The sequence below is a fragment of the Cibotium barometz genome, chromosome 10, assembly GCF_041138505.1.
Source record: "Cibotium barometz isolate CiBa-2024 chromosome 10, ASM4113850v1, whole genome shotgun sequence".
NCBI classification, from domain to species: domain Eukaryota; kingdom Viridiplantae; phylum Streptophyta; class Polypodiopsida; order Cyatheales; family Cibotiaceae; genus Cibotium; species Cibotium barometz.
The window spans coordinates 29,664,441-29,690,708 of record NC_141055.1 but is presented as its reverse complement, the minus strand read 5'-3'; the positions used below and the strand labels follow the sequence as shown (position 1 = coordinate 29,690,708).

Below are 26,268 nucleotides of genomic sequence, written 5' to 3'. Positions count from 1 at the left end.
CAGGTGCCAACTGCTGAGCCCCTGTGGGCGACCAGCCCCCCACTGGAAAGTCGAGATCCTGCGGGCCTGTCGACTAGCCCAGAGCCGGGCCCAAAAATCCTCCAGAAACTCCTGTGAGAGTCCCTGTAGCCGCCGCTGCTCCGCTGCAGCTGGAGAGACCATCCTCCTCGCCGTCAAAATATGCCGTCCCAACCGAACAGTATACTGAAAAAAGGTAATCTCTGTGGCCTCAAGGGATGCATAAGGATCATGCCACTCGTACTCACCAGGGTCCCACTGTAGCCGGGCCAAGGGGCGCGCTGCATATGCCCATATGCGCCAATCCGGGAGCACATCTGTAGGGTCTGGGTCAATATGCCACTTCTGAGAAGCGGCGGCCACTACTCGTATCCTCTGAAAGGTGCACTCTGCAACCAAAGGCGACTCCACCTCCACTCGTTGAAGTCTGCCCTCATCCTGAATCTCATAGTAGAGGCACTTGCCATCCTCAGTGCAAGCTCTGACAGCAATCAGGATCTCCAACTGTGTAAAGGCTCCCATCCACCGTGGGGCCACTAGCTCGACAGGTGTGAACCACTCCTTTGTGAGTGACTCCGAATGTCATCCCTCATAATCAACCCCCCTCTGAAGTGACTCAGCCTCTCCACCTGGATCTCCTCTGGTAGAGTGTAGAAGGCCTGCCAGTCTCCAAAGCTGCGTGCTGGGCTTGCCGCCAAAGGTCCCCAGGCTAGACGAGGCCGAGAACCCAGCATATGACCCTGCTCTGTGCGAACCGCTAGGCTCCAGATGAGCGGCTGTCTGGCCCGCTCCTCAACACAAGAAGGAGGTCGCTGAGAGAGCCCCGGTCTCAGCAGCTCCCAAGCTCTTAGGATGCTTAAGGCAAATCTGTCCTCCCATCCTCTACTGATGCCTGTCCTCCTCATCTCTATGAAGATCCATCAAATCTCTGGTGCCCAAGTGCCCCCTGCTGGGGGAGCCCGAGCCTGCAGCCGTTGCAAGAGCTCCTCTTTCCAAGGCTTAGCGCTTGGAAGCAGCCCCCGAACAATAAGCTTCCCCAATAAGGCTCTACTCTGATCGACTGGATCTATAATGCCCAAGCCTCCCTGAGCCAGCGGAAGTGTAATAACTGCCCATGCAACCTTTGCCCGAGCTGGTTGACCGTCCCGCCCAGACCAAAGAAAGTTCCTGATCAGCCTCATTACCTGGCTGATGCAAGAGCTCGAGAAGATCCAACAAGACGTAATGTACCACATGGTCGCTAAGAGCACCTGATTTGCCACCACCACCCTCCCGGCCAAGGATAGTCGAGCTGTACTCGAATACAAAAGCTTCTTCCGAATGCTCAGAAGAAGCGGGGCAATCTGCTGCTCAGGTGACAAATCTAGTCCAATCTGGCATCCCAAATACCGCACTGCTGTGCCAGGAGGAATCCATCTAAAACCGGGGTCCGGGCTCCATGCCGGAGTGGGAGCGCTACCGATCCAAAAGGCCACTGTCTTGCCACATAGAGGGAACGAGAAGGCCAGCGCTGAATCAAGTGCCTCCTCCCCACGGGCTGGACGTATCACTACATGAACTCTCATGGGTGCTGGCTCGTGGGGGCTCTCTGCTCCAAAAAGCCGTGTGAAGGCGTAATCAAAAGCCTCCGAGCGCTGTCTAGTGCCGAGGCGACTCAGCCGACTACTGATAGATGATATCCGTGAAGCCCGAATCGGCATGGTAAGTCTCCTCTGCGGTGCTCGAGCAAGGTCGGTGCTCAGCGCCCTCCGGACTGCAGGTGTACGCCAGGGGACTGCCAGGGTCTCCCGGGGAGGTGAGGTGGGCAGGGGAGGAGGAGGGGGGGCGAGGGGGGTGGAGAGGGAGCCGCTGCCGAAACCGGAGCGGGGACGGGAGGAGGCGAAGGTGGAAGCGAGGCGGTGGGGGGGGCCGGGGGTGGGGGGGGGTGAAGGAGGGGGTGCTGGCATCTCCTGGTCCTCAGTCGTCGCAGGGGTCTCCTCCTGGAGGGGAGCAAAGCTGTTCCTCACGGGAACCCAGTGATGCTGAGACTGTGGTTGCTGCTGCAGCGGTCTCTGGGCGTGCTGTTGTGGCTGTCTCCCTCGACGGCGCCCCTGTCCAGGCTGCCACTCCAAGGTCTCTGTGGCCTGAGCAGGTGACCCGGAGGCTGCCTGCCGAGCCGCATCTGTGGGCGGGCCATCAGGGGCCTGCTGTTGCGGTGAGGGTCGGGGTCTCTTGCGAAGGCAGGCCTTGGCCAGATGACCGACCTGCCTGCAAATGAAGCACTGGTTCGGGAGCCCCGAGAACTCCACTCTCTGATCAATCCATCCCCCCCCTATCCTAGGTAGCTGAATGACCTTCGGAAGGGAGGAGATGTCAGACACCAAAACTCTGGCCGAAGGTAGCCCAGCTGCTCTGGCCACCACTGAAGCTGCTGTGGGGCCAGTCTCTAGTACCGAACCCACCAATGCTCCTAGCCTGGAGAGGAGCGGAAGATACTCCCGGCGGAGTCCAGGGAAGCAAACTGTAACATGGAAAAGGCGCTCTCCTTGCTCGGCCGCTGCTGGGTCAAAGCCATGCTGCCAAGGTTTGAAGAAAGCCCGAGCACCCCTGATGTCAAGGGGACCTATGGCTAGGACCTTGGCCACGCTCTGGGCGGTCTCGAACTCGATTTGGTAATGTCCACGGCCCAGTAGCTGAACGTCCAGGATCTTGTCCACATCTGCAAGAAGGCAAGCATGGAGAAGATCCTGGATCTCCCCTCTACTGGGGCGAGTGCCGACTATACGTTAGATTGTGGAATGAGCCTGGAGGCGTTCCACCTCTATTGTGAGGCTCGCTTCCTGTTCTGGCGAAAGAGAGAGCGTGATGGGGGTGTCCTCAGGGGCGGGCGAGGGGGCTGCAGGGGAGTCCCTCTGAGGTGGGGCGGGAGGAGCCTCCATCAGAGTCTGAAGCTGTGTCGAAGGCGGAGCGAATGCGGAGAGCCTGCTGGAACCGAGCTGCACACAAAGAACGGAGGGGGAAGGCGGAAGGCAAAAAAAAGTGAAGAAAACCCCAGGGAGAACGAAAAATCAGAAAAGGAAAAGAGGCGGGGGGAAGGCGGCGAGGACAAAAACCCTAGGGGTAGGCGGTTGCAGCGCGAAGAAGGGGGGGCGGGGGGAAGAAGAGGCGACGACGGCTGAAGGGGGGGGCGGGGCGTTGGAGACAGACAAGGGGCGAAGAAGAGGAGCTGGAGCAGGGGGCGGCTGCGCAGCAGCGTTGGGGCGCGCAGAACAGCCAGGCGGGGGAGGGGGGGGGGGCAAATGTGATGGCAGGCGGGGGAGGGGGGAGCAGCGCGGTGGCGGAAAAAAAGGGGGGGGGGGGATCGTGCAGTCAGCGCGAGCAGGGGGGGCGAGCGAGAGCTTCAGCGAGCGAAGAGACCAAAAAAAAAGTTTGGTTTTATGAGCTGTTGTTCTATTCATCCATATCAAGACAGAGGGTTGCAAAATCACCAAAGACAATTTGCAATGGGATAGAGGGTTTGCTGCAGATGAGGATACTAAGCGTCTACTAAAGGCCCAATGGGCCTATGAGACCAAAGTGATACAATAATGTCCATGACATATCTCATCATGGAGCATATAATAAAATAGAACAAATCAAAGCTATCTTACTGGAGTGATACAAAACTGTCCAAGGAAATCTCATCATGGAATACAAGGAACATGATACATGAGAGGAATATCAAGGCTGAATAGATGGTATAAAACTCTCCCTCAGCTATGTCACGTGGAAAGGTAGCTCGATGGCGATGGAGCATGACTTGGATTTGGAGCTGATGAGGGGATCATGGCTGATGCCTAGGGGGCCGGGGATGCCGGGGTTGGAATGCATATGCCCGGTCTGAGGTAACTCCTCTTGAGCGAAGTGGGTCCAAGGAATACATTGTATGGGTGTCCTCCTGAGTCTTGAAGAAGCTATTGATGGTTGGATGGCGAGGGAGGGGTTGGGGTGGCTAGGACCGAAGCTCTTTTAAGAAAGTGTCCCTGTGTCTCTATGGGGCACGAACAGGAAGAGCCCTAGATAGCGTTGGTTTGGGAAGTCAATGATCCTAGAAAATGGGCCAAATCCCTCGTGGAATAGACAATGAAACCTCCTGCGGATCTCATAGTATACTGGGCAACGACATATGTAATGCTCCTCTGTCTCAACCTCTCGGTAGATTTTATCCTTACTGGGTTTACGAATGAGCTCCTTGGCTCTAAAGACATGCTCAGCACTCCTTGGCTCCACTTGGAGGCGGTGGGATGAAACCCGTATTTGGCCAATCGCAATCCGCATGGCATGGGACATTTGAACACTCAGGTAGCTTAGCAGCTGGATGAACTCATCCTCAATGAGCCTGAGGAAGTGATCTCTGTAGAAGTGCATCTTCGGTGGGAGCTCCAAAGGTGTGGTCCATGTGTAATGAGTGTAGAGGTTGAGAAGATCTAATCAGGTAATCCGGTTGGTGTCGGAGAGAGAGAGAAGAAGAAGATATGTATTAATGTCTTGCAAAAGACCCAGCGGGTCTATGAGACAAAAGGTGTACAATGTGTCCATGGAATCTCATCGTGGAAAAGAAAGACAACATAACAAAAAGAAAACTAACACTAATCCCTAGGTAAATGTAGGTATGTATGGATTAGCATTGTCATTCTCATCATGGAGGATCACCATCCCCATCATCGTGGATACAAAGTGGGTGTAGAGGATATGGGGGTGAGAGTGTGGAGAGGGAGCTATGCGTCCATGTGTGGTAGGGGTCAATAAAGGATGTCAAAAAAAGCTAACGCTAATCCCTAGGTAAATGTAGATATGTATGGATCATCATCGTCATCTGCATCATGGAGAATCACCATCCTTGGATACAAAGTTGGTGTAGACAAGGGGTCTGAGTGTGGAGAGAGAGAGAGAGAGAACTGGTCTCAAAATTATTCTCTGGCTGGTCATTCTTGTGCACACTTTAATAGGCCATTGCATACTGAGTCTTGTGTGGGCATCTCTTTGACCCTCTATTGGCCAGTTTATTGTGCCTTTATGAATAGGGCCCACATTGGGCTGCATCTCTCTTTGAAATTGGAACCCTAGTCTGTCCCTACAGAGATGACACGTGTGTTCTGGTATTTAAGTGCACATATTTAGATGGTCCCTATATACGAGTCCAGGTGGCCATGAGATCATGCGTGAGATCATCGCCACTAGGGGCCTCTCTATCGGCTTCCACCCATCATATACCTCCTTTGTATCTGTCTCGGCCGGCTCTCTCCTTTGTCTCCTCATGTGGTATAAGCTAGGACCCTAGATGGGGGCACCATACAGTAGTGCACGTGTAACTAGAGTATCAAATAACCAAAGCTTCGTCCTCGGATCTTGAAACTGTATCTGTGAGCATTGCCTCTCTAGCGAGCCAAGGGCTGCATATCCCCTCATCAATCTAGCGTCGGCCGCCTTCCGCATCGAGAACTGAGGTCCAGAGAAAGTGATCCCAAGGTATACATATGAGGTAACATACTGCACAGGCTCTCCACTGTATGTAAACTGTACTGCAGATCTACTTATCCACTGTAAGGAGGTGTTGAAGATCACGACCTTGGCCTTTCCAAGGTTCACAGTAAGGTACCGGTCCTCGCAAAAGGCCGTAATGCATCCAAATGCCTCTGCAGCCCTTCTGGTGAATCAGAAATAAGAACAATATCAACTGCATACAAGAGGATCGGTATCATGACTCCTGCCAAATGTGCTCCTGGTCCTCGCTGTCTGTCTATGTAATCCGAGATCTCGTCAATGTATAGACCAATAGAGTAGGAGACAAGGGGCAGCCCTGCTTCACCCCGATAGTGCTGTGTATAATCTCTGAGTCACCTCCTGGAGCCCGTACTCTGCCTGTGACTGACTCAAAGTGTAATGATCCCCCACAGCATCTCTGCTGGCACTCCCATATCCTGTAGTCTCCTCATCAGTCTGGCCGGTCGGACAGTATCAAAAGCTTTGAGGAAATCCACAAAGTAGCAGTATATCCATTGCCCGTGAGCTCTCCCCTCCTCAATGATCCCCCGTAGTGTAAAGATATGATCTAGTGTGGAGTGCCCTCTCCTGAAGCCTGCCTGCCCCGGTGCTCCGAGTCTCTGCTCCTTGGACCATCTACTAAGCTGATGCTCTAAAATCGAACCATAAATCTTGGCCAAGGTGTGACCAATCATGATAGTCCTATAGTTGTTGGGGTCCATGCGGTTACCTACTTTCAAGATAGGTACAATAGTATTTGATGACCACAGAGAGAGAGAGAGAGAGAGAGAGAGAGAGAGAGAGAGAGAGAGAGAGAAATGAAATGATAAATTAACATCTTCAAAAGGCCAAAATGACCTATGAGACCAAAAAGGTTACAACAATTGGTGGATCTGATACAATGTCTGTGTACGAAAAGCTAAAACAACTAAACAACTAACTGAAGCTGAAACAACTACTATGGGGAATGGATAACATCTGGGAAGGAAAACCCCAGCAACAAAGGTAAGCATTATACACATCACCATCCAAAGATGTCTCTCATCGGTCGATGGCGGATATCCTCAATGTCCTCCATGGTGAGTACTCTGATTGGATGTCTCCCATGCCGTTCTAGTATGGTCCTGATCCTCTGTTGTAGTCTCCGCCGGTGTCGAGATGGGCCTCTCATCTTGGGGCGCCTGGACCGCCCCAGCTCTATAGCCCGATCAATCAGTGTACCTTTGGTGCGGCTATACTCTGGGGCTAGCTGCAATGCCTGCTGGCCTGAGTGCTCAATCTCTGGTCGAAAGAAGTCTGTAATCTGCCTCTGTAGGTGTCTCTCCCTCTCTGATCCCCTATCTCTCAAGAGACCCTCTCTATGTCTACGTAGCTCCAGCAAGTATAATCCGAGGCATCTCTGATCCTGGTATCTCATGACTTTGGAAAGTGGTCCGAAACCCTCTCTGAACAGGGAGTGAAAACGGCCTCGTATCTCATAATATATTGGACAGTAACATCTGTAATGTAACTGTGTCTCTGGCTCTATCTGGCACAACTGACAAATCTTGGCCTTAGCTGGTACTCCTTTGAATCTGCCAGTCTCAATTTGTAGCTGGTGTGAGGATGTGCGCATCTGACCAATAGCACACCGTACCCCATGAGAAAGATGAGTATCCATGTAGCTGGGTCTAATCACAAACCCATCCTCCGTGAGCTGGAGAAGATGATCTCTATAGAAAGCCATCTTTGTACCAAGCTCGTGTGTCGGCTGTATCCATGTCCCACTAGTGTCCAGTTGTGTCAAGTCCTACCTGATAAGTGTGGTAATCTCTGCCCGTGTGAGAGAGAGGGAGGGTGCATCTAGGGAGTAGTGAAATGGAGGTAGCCTGTCCATACTAAAGCCATGCAGCTGGAACCAAGCTGTCATCTGGGCATACCAACATGATCCGTCTCCCTGTGATGCCAACTGTCGTGAAGACCTCAAGGCTAAGCGAGCATATCTGTCTCTAGGGAGAGCCCAAGTGCTATGTATAAATTTATAAAGGAGACTGATCGAGTGAGTGCCTCTATTACCAATGGGGGGGCAGCCATCTCTGCACGGATAATATTATGTGGTACGGAGGCCTTGGCCCTAATCATCCGGGAAATCATAGAAACCAAGGGCCTCTCCATACATCTCCATCCATCAGTGCTACGAGCTTGGCTGTGGTGATCCACTGAGGGTCCCATATCTCCACTCCCTACAGCATGGCTGAAGTGACCAAAGTGTCAAAGAGCCAGAGCTTTGTTTGAGGTTCCTGAAACTAAACTTGCGAACACATCCTCTCTAGTCTCCCCAATGCTGCATAAGCTCTGGTCAATCTGGTCTCCGCTGCTCTCAAGGAAAATAGTGGGCCACTAAAAACCACACCAAGGGAAGTATATGCATCTGTATACTCCACTGTCTCCTGACCATATGTAAAGGTGGGTGGTGACCTCCTTACCCAATGCTGTGGTGTTAAACACCATCAACTTGGTTTTACCAAGGTTAACAGACAATCCACTGTCCTGTGCAAACGTGTGCAATGCATCCAAATGACGCTGCATCCCCTCTGGAGAATCTGAGATCAACACAATATCATCAGCATACGATAACAGCGGAATCCATGTCCCTGCTAGCTGTGCTCCTCTGTCACCCTCTTGCTCTACATAGTCCGAAACCTCATCCACATACATCCCAAATAAGGTGGGAGAAAGGGGGCAGCCCTGTTTCACCCCAATAGTGGAGTGAACCATCTCAGATATACCTTGAGTAGTACGTACCTGCCCCACAACTGTCCTGTATAAAGCCATGATTCCCCAAATCAGCTCTGTGGGCACTCCCATCTCCTGTAGTCTGCGCATCAGTCTGGCTCTGTACTGTACTGTTTCAAAAGCTTTGCGGAAATCCACAAAGCAACAATAAATCCTCTTGCCATATGATCTGCCCTCTTTAATAATAGCTGTGAGTGTCAAGATATGGTCAAGAGTGGAGAAACCTCTCCCGTATCTTGCCTGCCCTGATGCACGTATGCCCTCTCTCTTTGCCCATCTACTCAACTCCTGCTCAAGAATAGATGCATATAATCTAGGCAATGTGTGACCAATAATGATGGTACGATAATTCCCAGGAAGCATGGGATCCCCTGACTTGAAGATAGGCACAATTGTGGACATATTCCAAGTCTCAGGAAAACCCTCACACATGGCTCGGTTAAACATCATAGCAATAAGCATATCTCTGGCATGAATAAAGTGCTTTGCTACCAAACCATCATGATCATATGCTCTCCGAGTCCTCATCTTGTCAATAGGTTTCCTAACCATCTCAGCAGGCAGCAGTAAAGAAAGCACATGTCTCTCGGCATGGCTCCGATGGGTCTGGCAGGGGTGGCTATCCTGGTGCTGTGTACAGGGATGCTGCATACTCACCCCAAATCTCTGTGGAGGTAATGGCTGGTGATGGAGAATGCTCATGGAATAGTCTCCATGCCTTGCCTGAGTCCCTGACTCATAAATAATTGATACAAATCCCTCTTTAACTGAGCAAGATGAGCCCTCTTCTTCCGTCGCACTGGGCGTCGGAAGGTAATCTGTGACTGTCTGTGAGTGGTAACACCCATGAGCACCTTTCTCTGTAATCTGATCCTCATCCTTTGCACTACTCATCATACCAGCTGTTCTGGGGCATGTTCCCAGATCGTCTTCGTGTAGGCTGACTATGGGGATATGCCTCTGATGTTGCAGCATGAAGCATCTCTATCAATATCTGAGTGAGCTCATCTAATGGCTGTCCCGGCTCCTCGGCACATAAGCGTCTCTATATCTCATCCGTGTACACGGTGTCAGTCTCCCTCGTAAAGGTATAACGAGTGTGTGTGGAGACCTGTCCCAATGGAGCTGTGCTGAACTGAAATGTGAAAGTGAAGGACAAGATAGCATGATCCACTTCTACTCCAACCAACCTAGTGCCTACCATAAAATCCTGAAAAGAGGGAATGAGACTGGGCTGAGCCATAACATAGTCCACTGTAGTAGCACCATGCCGATGCGGAAAGCAAGTGAAACCGCCCGCTGTCGGGAATCTCTGTAGGCCATTCAGGATGGCCAATCCATGTGCAGTCCCCATGTCTATCAAATACCGCCCATACTCAGTGTGTTCCTCATCTTGTGAGAGTCTAGATAGGCCCATATCCCTAACATCAAGCTCCCTCAACATCTCCTCTGAGGTATCATAAAATACTATCTGGTTATGGGTGGTCCTGGCATTGAAGTCCCCTAGGAGAATGATGTCACCGTCCCTGGAGAACTCCCAAATGTCATCATCCAAAATAGAGAAGGGAGACTGCCCTCTCGGTGATGCATACAGTGATGTACTAGGAGCAAAATAGCATATAGCAATGCAGAGATATCTGCCCGTCTCTGCCCTCAGTCTAACCCACGTGTACCTCGCCTACTCATCTTTGCAGACTATATGTATCAGTGGTTGTAGCTCCTCTCTAAACAATACTGCCACTTCTCCTGAGCCCCGTCCTCTATGCTCTGAACGAGTCTCCTGTCTACAAGCTGTCTCCCATCGGTATCCACTAACATGTGGCATGGACTGTCTAGGAGCCTGATGCGTCTTAGAGTAGAAGATGATGTCCCTCCCAGTGAAACTATCCTCAAAAGCCCCTACATCAAGGCGTAGAGTTCCATTACAATTCCAAGTAGAAACTTTGAGTGTAGTCCCATAGGTCTCGTGCCGTCATGAAGAGCGCCTCTCCATAATCACCACTCTACCATCTCTATAAAAGGCCACTTTCCCTTTCTCTCGGGCTACCCTTATCTCGGGCATAACTTCTTTCATGTGGGCAAGCTATGAGAGTGTGAGGTCATCTCCAAGAAATATTCCTGTCTTCTTGAGTGTAGGATGTCTCTTCAAGAAGTCCTTCTTCGCTTCCATGGAGGGGAAACGAATGATAAGTGCCCTCTCCTTAGAAGATTCGCCACTACCTTCTCTCTTCTTTCCCACTCTCCATGCCTTTGTGTGCGTGGCTTCAATGCCCATCATAGAGAAGAGCTCCTTGGTTTCCCCTTCCGCATCATCACGGTCTTTTAGACCGGACACTTGTACATGTAAGGCCCGGGTCTTCCTCCTTTGCTCCTCTTCAAGGGTCATGTTGATGATGGTGGGAGTGGGGATAGGTGGCGATTCTTTACCTTTCCCTTTCTTGGCGACCTTGATCCATTTCTCCGCCTCGTCCATCTTCTTTTGTGTCTCTGTGATCACCTCCACCCATGAGAGAGAGAGAGAGAGAGAGAGAGAGAGATGTGATACCAAACAAGAGAAAAGATTGCACAACTCAAATGATGCTCAATGTTATCAGGACCACCCAAGTACATGCTTCTATAGGCATCGAGTCTTATCTTCTGACCAAAACCAAATAAGGGATATTCACATCCAAACAGGGTGTTCACACCAACGCACTCCGAAATACCCACAAACCCTTCTTCAGAGTGATGGAGGTGCTGCCTGACAAACCTTCATTAGTCACAGTGTTATGGACTCTAAACTGCAATCATGTGATACAAAAGAACATAGTGATGCCAACACCAGAACTCTCATGTGGAGCTTGATATAGGAGCTTGATCACTAGATGATAGCCTACATTAGTCTATCTTATAAAAGAAAACACACAAAATATTTAATTCAGATTTATGGGTTCTTCCTGAAAAAGAACCCATGATGGTAGGAATTAGAAAGACAATTTTGGAAGTTTAAAAACTTCCCCTCAAATGCATGTCGGTTGGAACCAAAGGAGGCGTTTGCATTTCAGTTGCAGCTTCCCTCTTGCCTCATGTTGTTGGATCTGGTGCTATTATACCTGATACGGCTCAGTGGATTATGATCATGCATGAGGGTTGGAAGTTAGGCATCCTGAATATCTATGCACCTAACTTGAGAGGTGAAAGGGTGGCCTTTTGGGACACCATCACAGGGCTCCTTCCCCAGGTTGATCATCGGATAGTTGGAGGAGATTTCAATATGGTTGAGCTGCCAACCTGGGTCAGAATCCAGGGATCTTTGAGGGCCGCAGAGAGAAACTGTGGCCAGTTTATGAAATAGTGGGATCTTGGTTTAGTCTTCAGTTCCACTCATGTGGGACCTTGTTGGCAACACAAGGCACCTGATTGGTTGAGATCTCCACATAGTTTGGTTTGAAATCTCCCTTTTGTATATTTTTTCATACTTAATAAAAGTCTCTTCTCTGGGAAAAAAAGAGAAAAAGAGAAGTCTCTTTGGAAGATGTTTGTATACACTGTCTGTTTGTCTGCTGCAGCCTACAACCATTAATGCAAGGGAGAGAAGGTCAATTGCTGTTCCACCTTTTTCCTACACCAAAACACAAGCATCTGATGCTCACTTGGTGGAAAACGCAACTCCTATAGGGGCAGTCCATCAAAACACAAGCATAATCAGCATGTGGAGAAAAACGCAGTTCTGCAGCTATGAAGCAAATCGCCAGCCTGTAGAAGCATAAAAGCACATAACAAAGCTGTCCAGCACATGCTACAACAGAGGGCTAGCATTCAGCCCAGGACACCAGCCTTCTGCAAGTCATATGGTCACTATTTTCAGGGTTTAACAGACCACAAGCCCTAGGGCAAGTGATTGGAGAAAAACGCAGGCAACATTGAAGCTTGTGGATCTGAAAAAATTTGGGGCTTTTCTGAAATATGGAGAAAATCATCAAATTGAAGCCTCTGCGTCAGCAAAAATTTGGGGCTTCTCCTACATCAAAATTGGAGCTTTTGCAGTGCCCTGGAAAATCAAAGCATCTGCATTAGGGCATCATTGCCCTCCACAACAAAATCTACATCACGTATGCAAGCAGGTTGAGTGATGGCTGAACTGATCAGAAAGCACAGCTCAGATGAGAAAACGCATAGGGGACAGATCGGACGTGAAAACACACATTTTCATAAAGAAAACACAGCATTAGAGTGATGATGGCGGCAGTTCTGATGAGAAACACACAATTTAGGAAAAAATCAGAGTCTCTCAGCTCTGTATGCAAGCAAGCTAGAGATGGGTGCACTGATCAGAAAATGCATAGCTCAAATGGGAAAACGCATAGGGGGCAGATCTGACAAGAAGAGGCACAGATTCAGAAAGGAAACACGGCATTGAGAGTGATGATGGCAGCCCTTATTTGGTTTTGGTCAAAGTATAAGCCTTGAGGCCTATAAAAGCATGTACTTGGTTGGCTCTTTTTACACTGAGCATTATTTGAGTTTTGCAATCCCGCCGAGCTTTTGAGGCATCCAGACAGCTGGCTGAGGCTGGACACACTGGATCTTGGAATGCACAGATGCTACAGTGGTTCTCACATCATGGGATAGACATTGAGCGGTTGCCACCTTTTCAGTATGATCAGTCTGCTCCACGGGGTTACCTCTCTCTCAATGAGAGGAACAGAGTGATGAGACAGGACATATGGCAGCACTACATACAGGAGACATGGACAGCACCAGAGAGCCCACTACCACCGAAGATGTTGTATTACAGAGACCACTTTATGAGCATCTCAGGGGATGGGTTTATACATCGACCACGGTACATGGATGTATACATGCCACACAGCTCTCGCGTTGCTATTGGACAGCTACGAGTCTCATCACATCAGCTAGAGATAGAGGCTGGGAGAGCGGCACGGGTTCCCAGAGCTGAGCGGATATGCAGATTGTGCCGTGAGGAGGTGGAGACTGAGGATCACTTTGTATGTAGATGTAGAGCCCACCAGGGGGCCAGAGATAGATATGTAGGATTGTTTGAGGAGCACTCTTCACTACATCAGTTGATGGAGGCCTCGGACCAGCGACAGCTTGGCAGACTACTACTAGAGCTTCATAGTTCTCGAGAGAGACTCCTCCAGACACCCGCTCCCACTAGGGGTGGGAGACAGTCCCAGCTCACAGATTTCTTCCAGAGAGCTATGCCAGTGCCAGTTGATGTACCACGTGGGGTGACCGCACAGAGAGCAGAGGAATTGAGAGCTAGGAGGAGACCTAGACAGACTGGACATAGAGCACCCCGACTCCGTCACCGAGAGATAGCAGCTATCCGAATGAGACCAGATGGAGACATAGGAGAGGCTAGCTCGCTTTCATTCAGACTCAGGGTACATGTTCATGCCATTCACAGCCTCAGCATCGGCGATGTATGATATCTTATATCCCTCTTATGGCACTGGATGGAGTTAGACATAGATCTGCATAGCATGCTTGTACTACCCCTTCAGCATATAGAGATGCATCTTGCCTTAGCACTCCATCCACATCCCCACCCCCCTTATATTGTTTGTATATGGGCTCCACCGATCCATGATGATTCACAGTTGTATCCAGACACATGCACACTTTTTCTTTTGTTTCTTTTCTTCCGATGACCGGAAAAACACAATTGTATTATTTTTTTGTCTCATAGGCCGACTTTGGCCTCTCGTAGACGTTAATATATCTTTCTTTCTTTCTTTGTTTCTCTCTCTCCCTCTTACTCTCTCTCTCTCTCTCTCTCTCTCTCTCTCTCTCTCTCTTCGTGCATCAATTAGTCACGGTTTGAATCTCCATCTCTATCTTTGCACATGCTCCATCCCGGCACCATGAATGCTAGCATGATATCAAAGCCACCTTAGCTATGCTCCGTACGCCTTCAATGCTGCAGTTTTCTTCTTGAACTGTGTGTTTCTCATTAGAGTTGCGCAAAGAGGGTGTTCACAGAAACTCACTCCGAAATAGAGGCAATCTGCAGTTTGCAGAGCACCTTCTTCCTTGCTTCTGTAAGCTGTTACTAGTGCTTGGAGCAGGATGATAGCCTTCTTGAGGCAGAGGCTTCTGAGGTCAGAGGAAGAGGCAAACAGACAGCCCTTTATGTCAAATGATCTTATTTGAGATGACCTTGGTCGTACCCTACGTGCTTGTGGCTAGAGGCACTATCTATACTTGGGGTTCTATTGCCTGGTTTGCTCAATCTAGAGCACGGATTTTCTTTGAGGGCGGGACCATGATACTGCCATTATGATTGATAGAGGACTGGCTCAGAATTGCACACTAAAGGATATTCCTTGGTCACACTGCACACCACCATCGGAGAGGCTTGACACCGCTTGGGAGATTATCGCGCTAGGTTCACAACTTGGCAGATCTGGAAAGCCGGATACACAGAATTCAGATTTATGACACCTATAGCATCTGAACTATTTGAGAAGATATCATGGTTAATTGGGCTTATATACAAGGGTCGTCCAGATCATTGCAAGCAAAGCGCATTATATTCATCAGACCGTGGGATCACCCATGCAATCTTCTTCTCTCATCAACTCCCACTGCACTTTCTTGGCATCACGACACTCCTAACTGGCTTTAAATTTCTTACACTCTATGATGAGGATCTCCGGCTTCAAGCTGTGATTTTGTATTTGTTCTTTCTTACTTAATAGAAGTCCCTTTTTTGGAAAAAAAGTAAAATTAAAATCTACAAAATCTATGGTAATATGTTTACAAAAACAAAAATACACATACACATATTAATTGTGTGTCTACAAGAAAGTGTGTATGCAGTTTTGTTACCAATTAATGGAATCAGCAGATTTCAAAGCTTTGAAATCAATTTTCTGAAACAAAACAACACCTGCACATTGCAATCGGAGATTACACACTGGTGAACTCAATTCAGTAACTGCAGATTTCTAGTTTTCTATGTACCCTATAGTGCCATGGTGACCACTCTTCATGTCTATCTTCAAATGAAGTTGAGATAACTTAATCCGTGGCATTGGAAACTTACTCTTGACTATTATCATTTTTAAGGTTTCCTAATCTACACACAATCTACGTAATTGTTAACAAAGAGATATTGGGCTGCAAAAGAGAAGCGGCTCAACCAAATATGGTCACTCTCTTTTCCAATATTTGTCCATCATGTTGTTCCGGCATAAAACTTATATTGCAGTGTGGCTTGTGTCTATCTACACTTTGAGTTTGGTATGGACCTGGCTTGCCGAGAAGGACTACATAAAAGATTGGGTCCCTAACATGCAAACCTCATCAAATTAGTGGCTCACACCATTAGCACACTAGAAATGCCCAAGTCACATCTTTCTTTTCTTTTCCGGGAGAAGATCCTTCAATTAGTTAAAGAAAAGACAGCCACAAAGGGCTAGATACAACCACAGAGGACTAAATACAAACTCGCCTCATTTAAGGGTGCCATCAACCAAAGAAAGAGGGTGATCTTTCTTGGCTGAAAGCTGTCCCACAGTCTCCTCCTGAAATCTGAAAGGAAACGCTGTGAGAGGCCATGAGAGTGCCAATGTGTTGTTGCTGCTGGTGTGCCATCTATCTCAGGCATATGGATCTTGCAGCCTAGCCGCGCTGTATATGCAAAGAAGGGGGCATCTAGAGTCTCCTCTCGATCCGCTGGATCATGCCAAGTCCACTCTCCCGGGTCTCACTGAAGGCGTGTGAGAGGTCGGCACTCCCATATCCATAGCCGCCATAATGTCTCCCTGGCCTCCTTGGTCGGTGCTGGATCAATATGCCATTCCCGTGTCTGAAAGCCAATCACCCTCACTCTTTGCAAGGTGCAGCCACTAAAATCCTCCAAGGGAAGCTCAGATCTTTCTAGTCTGCCATGGGATCCAATAGAGAAAGTGCGCAGACGACTGTCCTCATTTGTTCCGTGGACCGCCACAAGGATATCGTGTCTGGTAAACACCCTTAGCCACACTTGGAGGGGGGGTTGGGTCTGGGGGGGGGCCACTTCTCGAGGATAGCTGTGTCGATGTCGATGCTGATCCTATCTCTACCGCCGATCCTTGTCAGGCCTCTTTGTGGGCGATCCAATCTCCAAGAGACCGGGCTAGTCCCATGCTCAAGGCGCCCGAAGAAACATGTGGTCGGGCCCCTATCATGTGGCCACTTGGTAAAGGGATCAGGGGGTTCTAGACCAAAGGCTATCGAAGCCGCTTCTCTGAGGCAATTGAAGCTATTTGTCTGAGGGCAGGCCTAAGATGATCTTAAGCACGAAGTAAACTGGCTGCAAATATATCCTTAGAAGCCGGGCTAAAGCCACGAGCTCGCATTTCTGTGAAGATCCATCTGGTACGTTGCGGCCAAAGGTCCCCAAGACTCGGAGTGCGGGCTGAAATCCGGGCCAATAGGGCTCATCACCAGGAAGGAGGCCTCTAACAATTAGCTTGCCTAGCAAGGCGCGGCTCTGAATAGCCGGGTTGATGAGGCTTAGCCCCCCTCTGCGACGTTGCTGAATAATCACTCTCCATGCCACCTTGGCCCTGGCTGGCCTCCCATCACTGCTGGCCCATAAGAAGTTCCTTATCAATCGCTGTACCTGGCCAATACATGCTTGAGAAAAGGCCCATCACGAATTGATGTACCACATGGTGGCAAGAAGTACTTGGTTCGCCACCACCACCTTGCCTGCTAGGGAGAGCCTCGCTGAGCTCCAACATAGAAGCTTCTTCCGAATACTCAAAAGAATCGGGGTGAGTTGCTGCTCGAGAGAGATATCAATGCCAACCTAGCAACCGAGATATTGAACAAGAGTGCCCCTCGAGATCCACTGGAAATCCTCAAAACTGGTCGCCAAGCCGGGTGCTGAGCCTACCCGAAAACCACACAACTTGTGCCAATTGTTCTGTGTTCTTGATGTGCGGCGGAAAATCGCGATCGCCTCCGCAATTCTCCTTAGATTCCCCACATCTCCTGCAAGGAAAGTTGCTGTGTTATCTGCAAACATTGAGTCGAGCAGCTCCTCCTGTGTGCGGAGGGGAAGACGCAATCCCTGAAGCCCGGTCTCTTGGGCGGAGAGAAAACTACTCATGGCCCTCGACGACGAATAGAAAGAGGCAAGGTGCCAAAGGACAACCCTGTCTAACCGAGCGGGAGAGGGGGAATCAGTCTCCACTCACTCCCTGAATGAGAACGTGGTTGTGTGAGGCTGAGTAAAGCCCTGAGACTCCACGAATCCACTCCATGGGAAATCCTATCTGGCTCATAGTGCCCTCCAGAAAGCTCCAATCCACCCTATTATAAGTTTTCTCAAAGTCTAGGAGTAGCACAATGAGGTCTTGTTGTCGCATCGTGGCCGAAGCTGTCACCTCCTAGAAGGTAATGATGTCGATCCTAAACAAAGCTGGTCTAAGTGTCGTGGATCAAGTCTGGGAGAGAAGGCTGAAATCTCCTGTTGATGGCCTTGGCCAAGATCTTATAGGCTGTCCCTAGAAGAGTGATGGGTCTCCACTGTTGGATCTCCAATTTGTCACCACCCTCCTTGGGAATCAAGTGAATGAAGCTCTCTGAGAGCCTCTCGGGCATGGCACATGTGATCATAATCTCATTGAAGGTAGCTTGAAGGTTACCTTCCATGAGGTCCCAATGGCGAAGAAAGGAGGAGACTAGAAGTCTGTCCGCCCCCGGCATTTGTCCCTGGGAAGTGCCATCAATGCCTCCGCGAACTCCTTAGCAGCAAACGGTGTCAATAAAAATGACCGAAGAGAAAGGGGAACCACCTCCCTCGTATGCCGCCAGACCCTCTCGTGTGCGTCCACCACTTGTGGAGATGCTGGGGCACCAGTGAGGAGGGATCGAAGAAAGTCCGTGGCGATGGCTCTCACCTAGGGGGGGGGTTTGAAATAGTAGCTCCATCCTGGCCACGCAACCTGTGAATACTGTCTCTCCTCCTATGAGGCCGAGCTATCTCAAAGAAATCTTCTATGACTCTCGTCGCCTGCTTGAGTCCAGAAAGAGGCCTTGGCATGATACGTGTACTGGCAAGGTGACTCTCGATCCATTGGCTATTTGGGGACCTCTCTTGAAGCCGTTGTAAGGAGGAAAGACTCCTTGTCAGACTCCTCTCTTGCTCCCAGAAACCCTCTAATCGGCTCTGGGCTGCCTCTTGCAAGAAACTACTGATCTCCCCTAAGCCCTCATCTAATGTGAACGCAGCAGAGCCTGAAAGAAAATCGAATCCCACCCATATCTACTCTATCTTGCTGCATTTCTCAGGGTCTTGAATGAGGCTGTCCAGAGTCCTCGAGCTCACATGCATGTCGTGCTTCCAACGGTCCTCTAATGATAGAATAACGGGGGCGCGATTAGAAAAGGAAGTACCTGTCACAATACCAATCATACCCCCTCGGCTACAAGGCCACTCATCAACATAAAATGTGTCTTGTCTAGAGAGGTTGGGGTTGGTGTTCCTATTTGATCTCGAGAAGCAAAGGTTCCCAGGGCTATAGCTGAACTCTAGAAGATGCCAAGGGTCCTGTCCCCTGACTCCAAGAATCATCTCTTGCCAGGCTGAGTACTCTGCTCCTGAAGCTATGGCCATGCCACCTCCAAGTCTGTCCTCTGCTGCCTCTATTATGTTAGTCATCACCCAAGCACCAAAAGTTAGCCTGAGGGAGGGCTTGCTGGACTGAGCTCCAAAAGAGGGCTTTACACATGAAAGCGTTCGGAGCATAAACGTTGAGGAAGCCATTACTATCCTCTCCAATAGTAATGGTAATCCACTGTGCACTCCTTGAGAGACTGACCTCTGAGCCAGTCACTGCTGGCAGCAGTTGCTCACCAACAGATATACACACGCCTCTTTGCATGGCAGAGGGGCCGAAGGATGGGGACGAGAAAGTGACTCGTGCCTGGAAGAATCTTCCCGCATTTGTGGGTGCGCCCCTCTGAGAGATGATGCTCTTGGAGGAAGAGAACGTCTATGGGTCCCCCACTATGGCCCTCTAAAGCTCGCCTCGTAACCAATCACCAGGAGAAGAGAAAGGTACTCCTTCCTAAGGCCTGGGAAGAAAACTGTTACTGGGAGGCCCTAAACATCAACCACTAGGTCAGACGTTGGATTGAAGCCATACTGCCACTGTGCAAAGAAGGCTTGCGCCGTACAGAGTGCAAGGGAACTCAGCTGCATGACTTGGTTTAACGCCAATGACGAGTTGAACTCCACCTGGTAGTATCAGCGCCCTAGAGGGTAAATATCGGTGTGATCTCTGTAGGTTTGCCAATGAGGCTAGCTTGGAAAAGATCCCTGAGCTATCCGCGCGCAAGGCGGCCACGAACAATTTTGCAGACTAGGGTTGAGGCCTGAAGTGAGGCAACAGTCGTGGCTAGAAATTGAAGATCTGCTTCGGAGAAGGAAATGCTAGCAACGGCAGCTTCGGTTGGGGATGATGGAGCGGCTGCCATGGAGTCCTTCTGAGGGTGAAGACCAAAATAGGCGGAAGCTTGCTGAATAAAGTTTAAAACCCCAGAAGCCAGGAAGCACCACCTGCATGGGAGGGGAGAGAGGAGAGGGGCGGGGAAACGAAGAGGACGGAAAGAAAAAAGGGGGGCGACTTTGAGAAAAAAGGGGGGAGGCAAGAGAGGGGGTCATCCAAAAATGAATGACGAGGGGGGGAGGGGGAGGCATTGAGCAGCGCAGAGGAGGGGGAGAGGGGGGGGTTGGTAGTAGAGAGGGGGGATGGTGGTCAAAAGAGCGGATAGGGGGGCAGAAAAGCGAAAAGGGGCAGAGGATTGCACAGAGAGGGGGGTGGGTAGAGGAGTTAAGAGAGAGAGAGAGAGAGAGAGAGAGAGAGAGAGAGAGAGAGAGAGAGAGAGAGAGAGAGCGCTTAGGAGCTTGCGCACACCCAAGTCACATCTTGTCAACACTAGGTTAGGCACTTCTTTCCATATGGTCACTTTCTCGTGGCACTAGTTGATCAACGGATCAAACTAATGGAAGAACGAGATTCGCAAAGTTATGTCCGCACCCACTACAATAGTGTTGTTCTTTCTCCCTTAACATGTCTGTGATGGCTAAAGACGACCTACACAAAAATCCCCTGAAAATTTAATAGATCCCCCTCTTCTTTGGCTTCAACTAACTCCTCAACGACTACACTATTACTACCAAGACCTATAGGAACTATGGGGCTATGCACAACTGTGTTGGCACTCGAACCACCCATGATCGTAGACAACCTTTTTTCGAATGGCCAATCTCATAACACTTACACCTCATTTTCTCAAATGGCACTTCAACTCCCCTTGGCTAACGGCTCATCTTGTTGCCTATCCCGGGGATGGGGCACACATGTTTTGGCTTTTTCTTTTGGGGTGTTTGGGGGGTGGGGTGGGGGTGCAGTGTTGCTACAGTTGCTACATAGGGGAGATCCAACTCTTTTCTATCAAAGAATGCCACTTGTAAGAGTACATGGTTAAAAATATTGCTTGATGAATTGTTAGTGTCTCAAAATGGACCACGTGAATATATTGTGACAATCAAAGTTGTAATCAGCTTTCGTAGAACCCACTATTTCTTCCAACGAAGAAACAAAATGATACACATTCATTTCGTGCAAAAGGAAGTTCAAAGGAAGGAAGTTGAGCTCATTTATTACTAAACTATAATCAAGTGGTGGGTATCCTCATCAAAGGCTTAATGAGCTTCAAGTTTGAAATTGTACAGAACTAATGGGCATAAAAGAAAGTAAACTAATCAATAAGGAGGCTTGAAGGAGATAATGCTCTCTTACATTTTTGCTATGCAAAGCATAGTCAAAGATCAAGCTATTTTGAGCATAATTCTAACATTTCTGCAATGCTTTGCATAGTCAAAGATCAAACTATGTTGAGCATAATTCTTACATGTTTCATTGGATAGTATTCCGTCAAGAGCCTTGCAATCAAATGTAATGTCTCTACTTGATTCTCAATAGGTAATTTCTCAATAGGTAAAGATAGATGTATAATTTACCCTAAAAGCCTCTCTAAAGGGCAAAACGGATTATCTACTTGATAAATAATTTTAAGACTACACTAAACGGACCATTAATGTAATCAATCGTGAAGAGGTACATGTACTTCAACCAACCTAAGTAGTTGCCATTATTGATGAAGCAATAGAAAGAGGTGCTCTCATCATTGATAAAATTTGTGTTTCAATTGTTCGATTTGGTGATTTGATTATGCAATGAATTTTGATTCCTTAGGAATAGTTCTTTGATTTCTTATTGCTTCTGTTTTTGAATGCTAATCCTCTACCAAATTTAATTTACCCCTTTTTTTTTCTACCACATTATACATTCTTCGAACTTTAACCTCCTTGTTGCACATGCTTTGGTCTCTATACTGTGGTTTGATTTTGTCAAAAGTATTTTTAATGATTACTATCTACACTTTATTTTTCTTTGAGCCAGCTTTCAAAAAACACAACAATGAAACCTTAGCCCAAACCAACTTTTTAGTTTTTCATTTCAACCCATTTCTCAAGCCCACACAAGGCAAACATTACCTTTATTATTGTGGAGGAGTTGTTATCATGTTTCAGCCTATATATTTTTTCGAGCCCGTGCATATGTGACTTGATATTCTTGAAAAGTGAACATGAGGCACAAGTAAAATCATAGTAACTGGAAACAACCATTTTCTATAACTAAAATGCTTTTCATGAGCAGATTCAACCTTTTTATGATTGAAAAGTTTAAAATTCTAGAAGTTATCTCTTTAAAACACGTCAAAATTACCTTGGAATAAAAATCTTGAAAGTAGAATATTCAAAATACTTTGAAAAATAGACTCTATTGTACTTCAAGTAAAAAAGGTTTGACAACACTAGTCTAGCCATTTCACCCACATCTTCTAAGGGAACTTTAATCCAACCAATTCTTGCCAAGCTTTCTTGCCTATGCCGCAGCACCATAACAAGTATCCGTTAAAAGCTTAGGTATGTTTTTGATTCATGTTGAACATGGGGGATGATTGCATATCTGGTGCTTAAAGATAAGTTTAAAGGGAAGGAAAGGCCCGCACGGAGGAGGGGGGGGGGGGGAGTGGTTGTTGTTGGTCTTCAAAACTTGGCCAAGCGCAATGTTTTCATGAGGGAGTGGGATCAAGGGATCATTTTTCTCATCGAACCCCAGAGTCTCTTGGCACCCTATTTTTTTTCTCCCCCTGGGAAAGAGATCCTTCTATTAGTCACCAAGAAAAACAAACGTAATGGTTAAGTACAAACTCGGTTCCACATGGGGAAGCGAGAGTCGACAAACAAAAATAGATAAGCTGCTAGTGAACAACCTTGCCGTATTGAGCGAGAAAGTGGAAATTTGTCGCCTCTGGCTCCCTAAATGAGAACGTGGATTTGTGAAGCTGAGTAGAGTCCAGAAACACCTTGGACCCACTCCTTAGGGAACCCCATTTGGCAAACTACTCATGGCCTTGGCAACAAACAAAAATAGATAAGACGCCAGTGGACAACCTTGTTGTATCGAGCGAGAAAGTTGCCTCTGACTCTCTAAATGAGAACGTGGATGTGTGGAGCCGAGTAGAGTCCAGAAACACCTTGGGCCCACTTTTCAGGTAACCCCATCCGGCACATCATCCCCTTGAGAAAGCCCTAGTCCACTTTGGGATAGGCTTTCTCAAAATCTAGGAAGAGAACAATAAGATTCTGTGCCTCAACCTGGCCGAAGCGGTTGCCTCTCCCAGAAAGTGAAGATGTTATCCAGGGGGGGCATCACGGTCGGGTGGGCTGCTGAGATAAGTGCTCGTAACGGTTCTTTGACAAAACCGTATTCTCCTGTGGCGTGCTGTCAGACTGGGGCGCATGGCAGCACTGCTTTGCTCTGGAGGTCCGACGGTGGTTGCACCTTGGGCCAGCAGTCTGCCACTCTCTTGCACGAGGATCCTTTAAGGCTGGGGCTTGGTGCTCTGGTGCCTGTGGGTTGGTATCCGCCCACCCCTCTGATGAGAATCTGATTTTGGGGGGGGGGGGGACACTGGAGGTGCCCTCTTGGACAAAAGGGGTGAAGCAGGGCTGCCCACTCTCCCCGACACGCTTTGGCCTGCACATAGATGAGGTCACAGACTTCATAGAAAGAGGAGGGAGTGGTGCATTACTCTCAGGGGTTTTGGTCACTTTACTACTCTATGCGGATGACATCATTCTGATAACTGACTCGCAGGAGGGACTGCAGCGCCACATGGATGCCTTAGATGATTTTTGTACACACAGATGCCTTTCAGTGAACCATTTTGAAAACCAAGGTCATGATCTTTCGCACTTCGAGACGGGTTATGAAAGATACAATGATCACATATAGAGGTAGTCAGGTGGAGGTGACAAAATCGTATGTATACTTGGGTATTATCTTCACTAGTAATGGGAGCCGTTTCTCCATGAGATAGGCATGACAGGACAGGCTCACCCGAGGTCATGCTGCCCTTGCATTGATGGAGCGAGAACGTCATCAGACTCACTTCCAGGAGCCTCACACCAAAGGATGGCTATTTGACACCTTAGTCACCCCAGCTATGATGTATGCAGCACCGGTATGGGCCCCTAACCTCTCCACATATAATTGGCGTCAGATGGAGAGAATGCAGATCCTCATGATCTCCAGGATGATTCGCAACAAACCATCAGTACCACATGAGATCGTCAAAGCAGAGCTTGCGGTGCCCCCCATGATGGTAGAGGCTCTATTACAGACCATAGCCTACATCAGACGCATCAGAGCTATGGGTCTAGAGAGACTACCCCGCTTAGCCATGGAATCCTCACAGAGTATTGCCATAGAGGGCCATCACCCATCATGGTATACTGTAGTAGATGAGTGGTTCTTATCACATGGGCTCGACATGGGTCCCCTTCCCACCAAGATGCAGAACTACAGAGATCATTTCCTTAGATTCACAGAGGATGGATTTGCTACATGCCCAGGCTACATGGATATACACGTCCCATTCTATGAGTGTGACTATTGGTCAGATGAGAGTTTCCTCTCACACTCTGGAGATTGATGCAGGGAGAGCAGCAGAGACCCCTAGAGAGGACAGAGTATGCAGATTATGCCACAGAGAGGTAGAGTCAGAGGAGCAGTACATATGCACATGCCCTGTATATTATGAGATCAGAGGGAGACACCACTGCTTGTTCAGAGAGGGTTTTGGCCCACTTAGCCGGATGATGGAATATCTTGATTAGAGAGGCCTAGGCCTTTTCCTCCTTGAGCTACACCGACATAGAGAGAGGCTTCTACAAGTGCAGAGCGAGAGATCCTGGCCACAGATAACCAGCTTCTTCGGGCCTATCAGCGAGCCACATTCCTCTCCCCTTGTATCATCTACCTCCCGATGAGAGCTCACTACAGAGCGCCTCGAAGATCAGAGCTGCTAGGAGACCATGACTACCTGGACACAGACCACCACTACACCATCAAGCCCAGTCTGCCTAGATCCAAGCACGATACAACAAAGCTATGGAGGAGAGAGTCGAGAGGCTACACCAGGGCACAACAGATGTGAGTGTTGTCCTCGCCCCATGCCCCATGTATGATGTATACACTACACCCCACCATCTCCACTGGGTGGAATTAGTAGTATACCACTTATCATGATTGCACATCTATAGCATGCTAGACAGTGACTGCATAGTGATCTGCATATGACTGGGATTAGCTTTTCATTTCAGTTTTTCTTTCCATGTTACTCAGGACATGGACTTGTTGTATACAGATTTGTCTTATAGGTCAATCTGGCCTTCCGTAGACGTTAATATATCTTTTCTTTCTTCCTTTTCCTATTTGAATCAAGAAGTGATTCCCCCAGCAGTTCACTTCGATGCTCTTGATGTTGTCTGTTCGTAGTAGTACCCCCAAGGTCTAGGTTGTGCATGGCCTAGCGTTGTATAGCGTGTATGTCACAAGGACAGGGCTGTTTGTCCTACAAAAGGGTCTTGTGCGAAAATGTGGAGAACAACTCATCAATCATTGTCGGGAGGATATTTGATATTCTTGATTGGATGTTTGAGACCCTTGTCATTGAAAGAGTTCTCTCCTTTGATTATCTTTCATCTACTTTGAGTTTGACCTTGGACGTGGTTATGCCCATGATAATTTAGTATGTCTCCTTACAACTTGAAGCCCTCAAATATGACTTTTGTTTATAGAGAGGCTAACAAATAATATTTTGTTGCGTGTTATAATTATATCACTTGCTTTGGCTTTTTCAGAGCCTTTTACCGCTCTGATGGTTGGTGTATTGTGGTTTTTAGATTGCATTGAAAGCTTTGGCAACAAGGGCAATGTCTGAGGTACCAACATAAGTTACGGCTTATCTACTTGGAGACTAGTTATCCGCTATGGCTTGTAGTTTTCAGCCTACTTTATGCAGCTTATCATTAAATCTTGAATTTGGCAGGCTGAGTATGTTGCAGCTGGAGAAGTTTTTGAACCTTCCGGTCTCTCTCACTATGGACTGGCCTTGGAGTAAGTGTTTTCAGTGCTTTTATTTGAATTACAGTAGGAGATGGGATACTCTTTAGTTTCTCTCCAAATGCCATGGCTTTCCCATGGCTGTCAGTGGACTTGTGATACTCTGAAGTGTGAAGGGGAAAGGACAGAGGGAAAGGGGGGTGGGGGCAAAGGAGGGAGGCTGGGGGAGGTCTAATTTGCAGAGTGAAAGGCCAACTTGGTTCTTTTATACCTGATGGTTGGTGGATGCATACCTGAACCACATATTTCTCCATTCCAGTGGGTGGCCTTGAACATGCTATGAATGACGTGTGATACATGCAGGGCATTGAATCGAATGCGATACATGGCCAAAACCACTCTAGATCTCATAGAACACATACATGCGAAAAGGTCGTTGTTGTTCATCTTGTCTTAAAGTATCCCACATGCCTAGTTGCTTGCCGCG

At 48.4% G+C, this 26,268-nt stretch overlaps 2 protein-coding genes across 3 annotated transcripts in view; one reads left to right on the top strand and one right to left on the bottom strand.

The window, feature by feature from the left end:
* LOC147634763 (uncharacterized) overlaps positions 1-26,268 on the top strand; it is a 239,842-nt gene that overhangs the window by 126,005 nt on the left and 87,569 nt on the right. For both annotated transcript variants that reach the window (XM_086803941.1, XM_086803942.1), the window contains exons 24-25: positions 25,622-25,660; positions 25,768-25,835. In XM_086803941.1, the coding sequence (XP_086660067.1) occupies positions 25,622-25,660; positions 25,768-25,835 (107 nt within the window). The remainder of the gene's footprint in view (positions 1-25,621; positions 25,661-25,767; positions 25,836-26,268) is intronic.
* On the bottom strand, positions 6,542-7,261 carry LOC147634764 (uncharacterized). The gene has a single exon (XM_086804435.1). It carries the CDS (start codon positions 7,244-7,246, stop codon positions 6,542-6,544), a length of 705 nt encoding a protein of 234 aa, XP_086660561.1. The 5' UTR covers positions 7,247-7,261.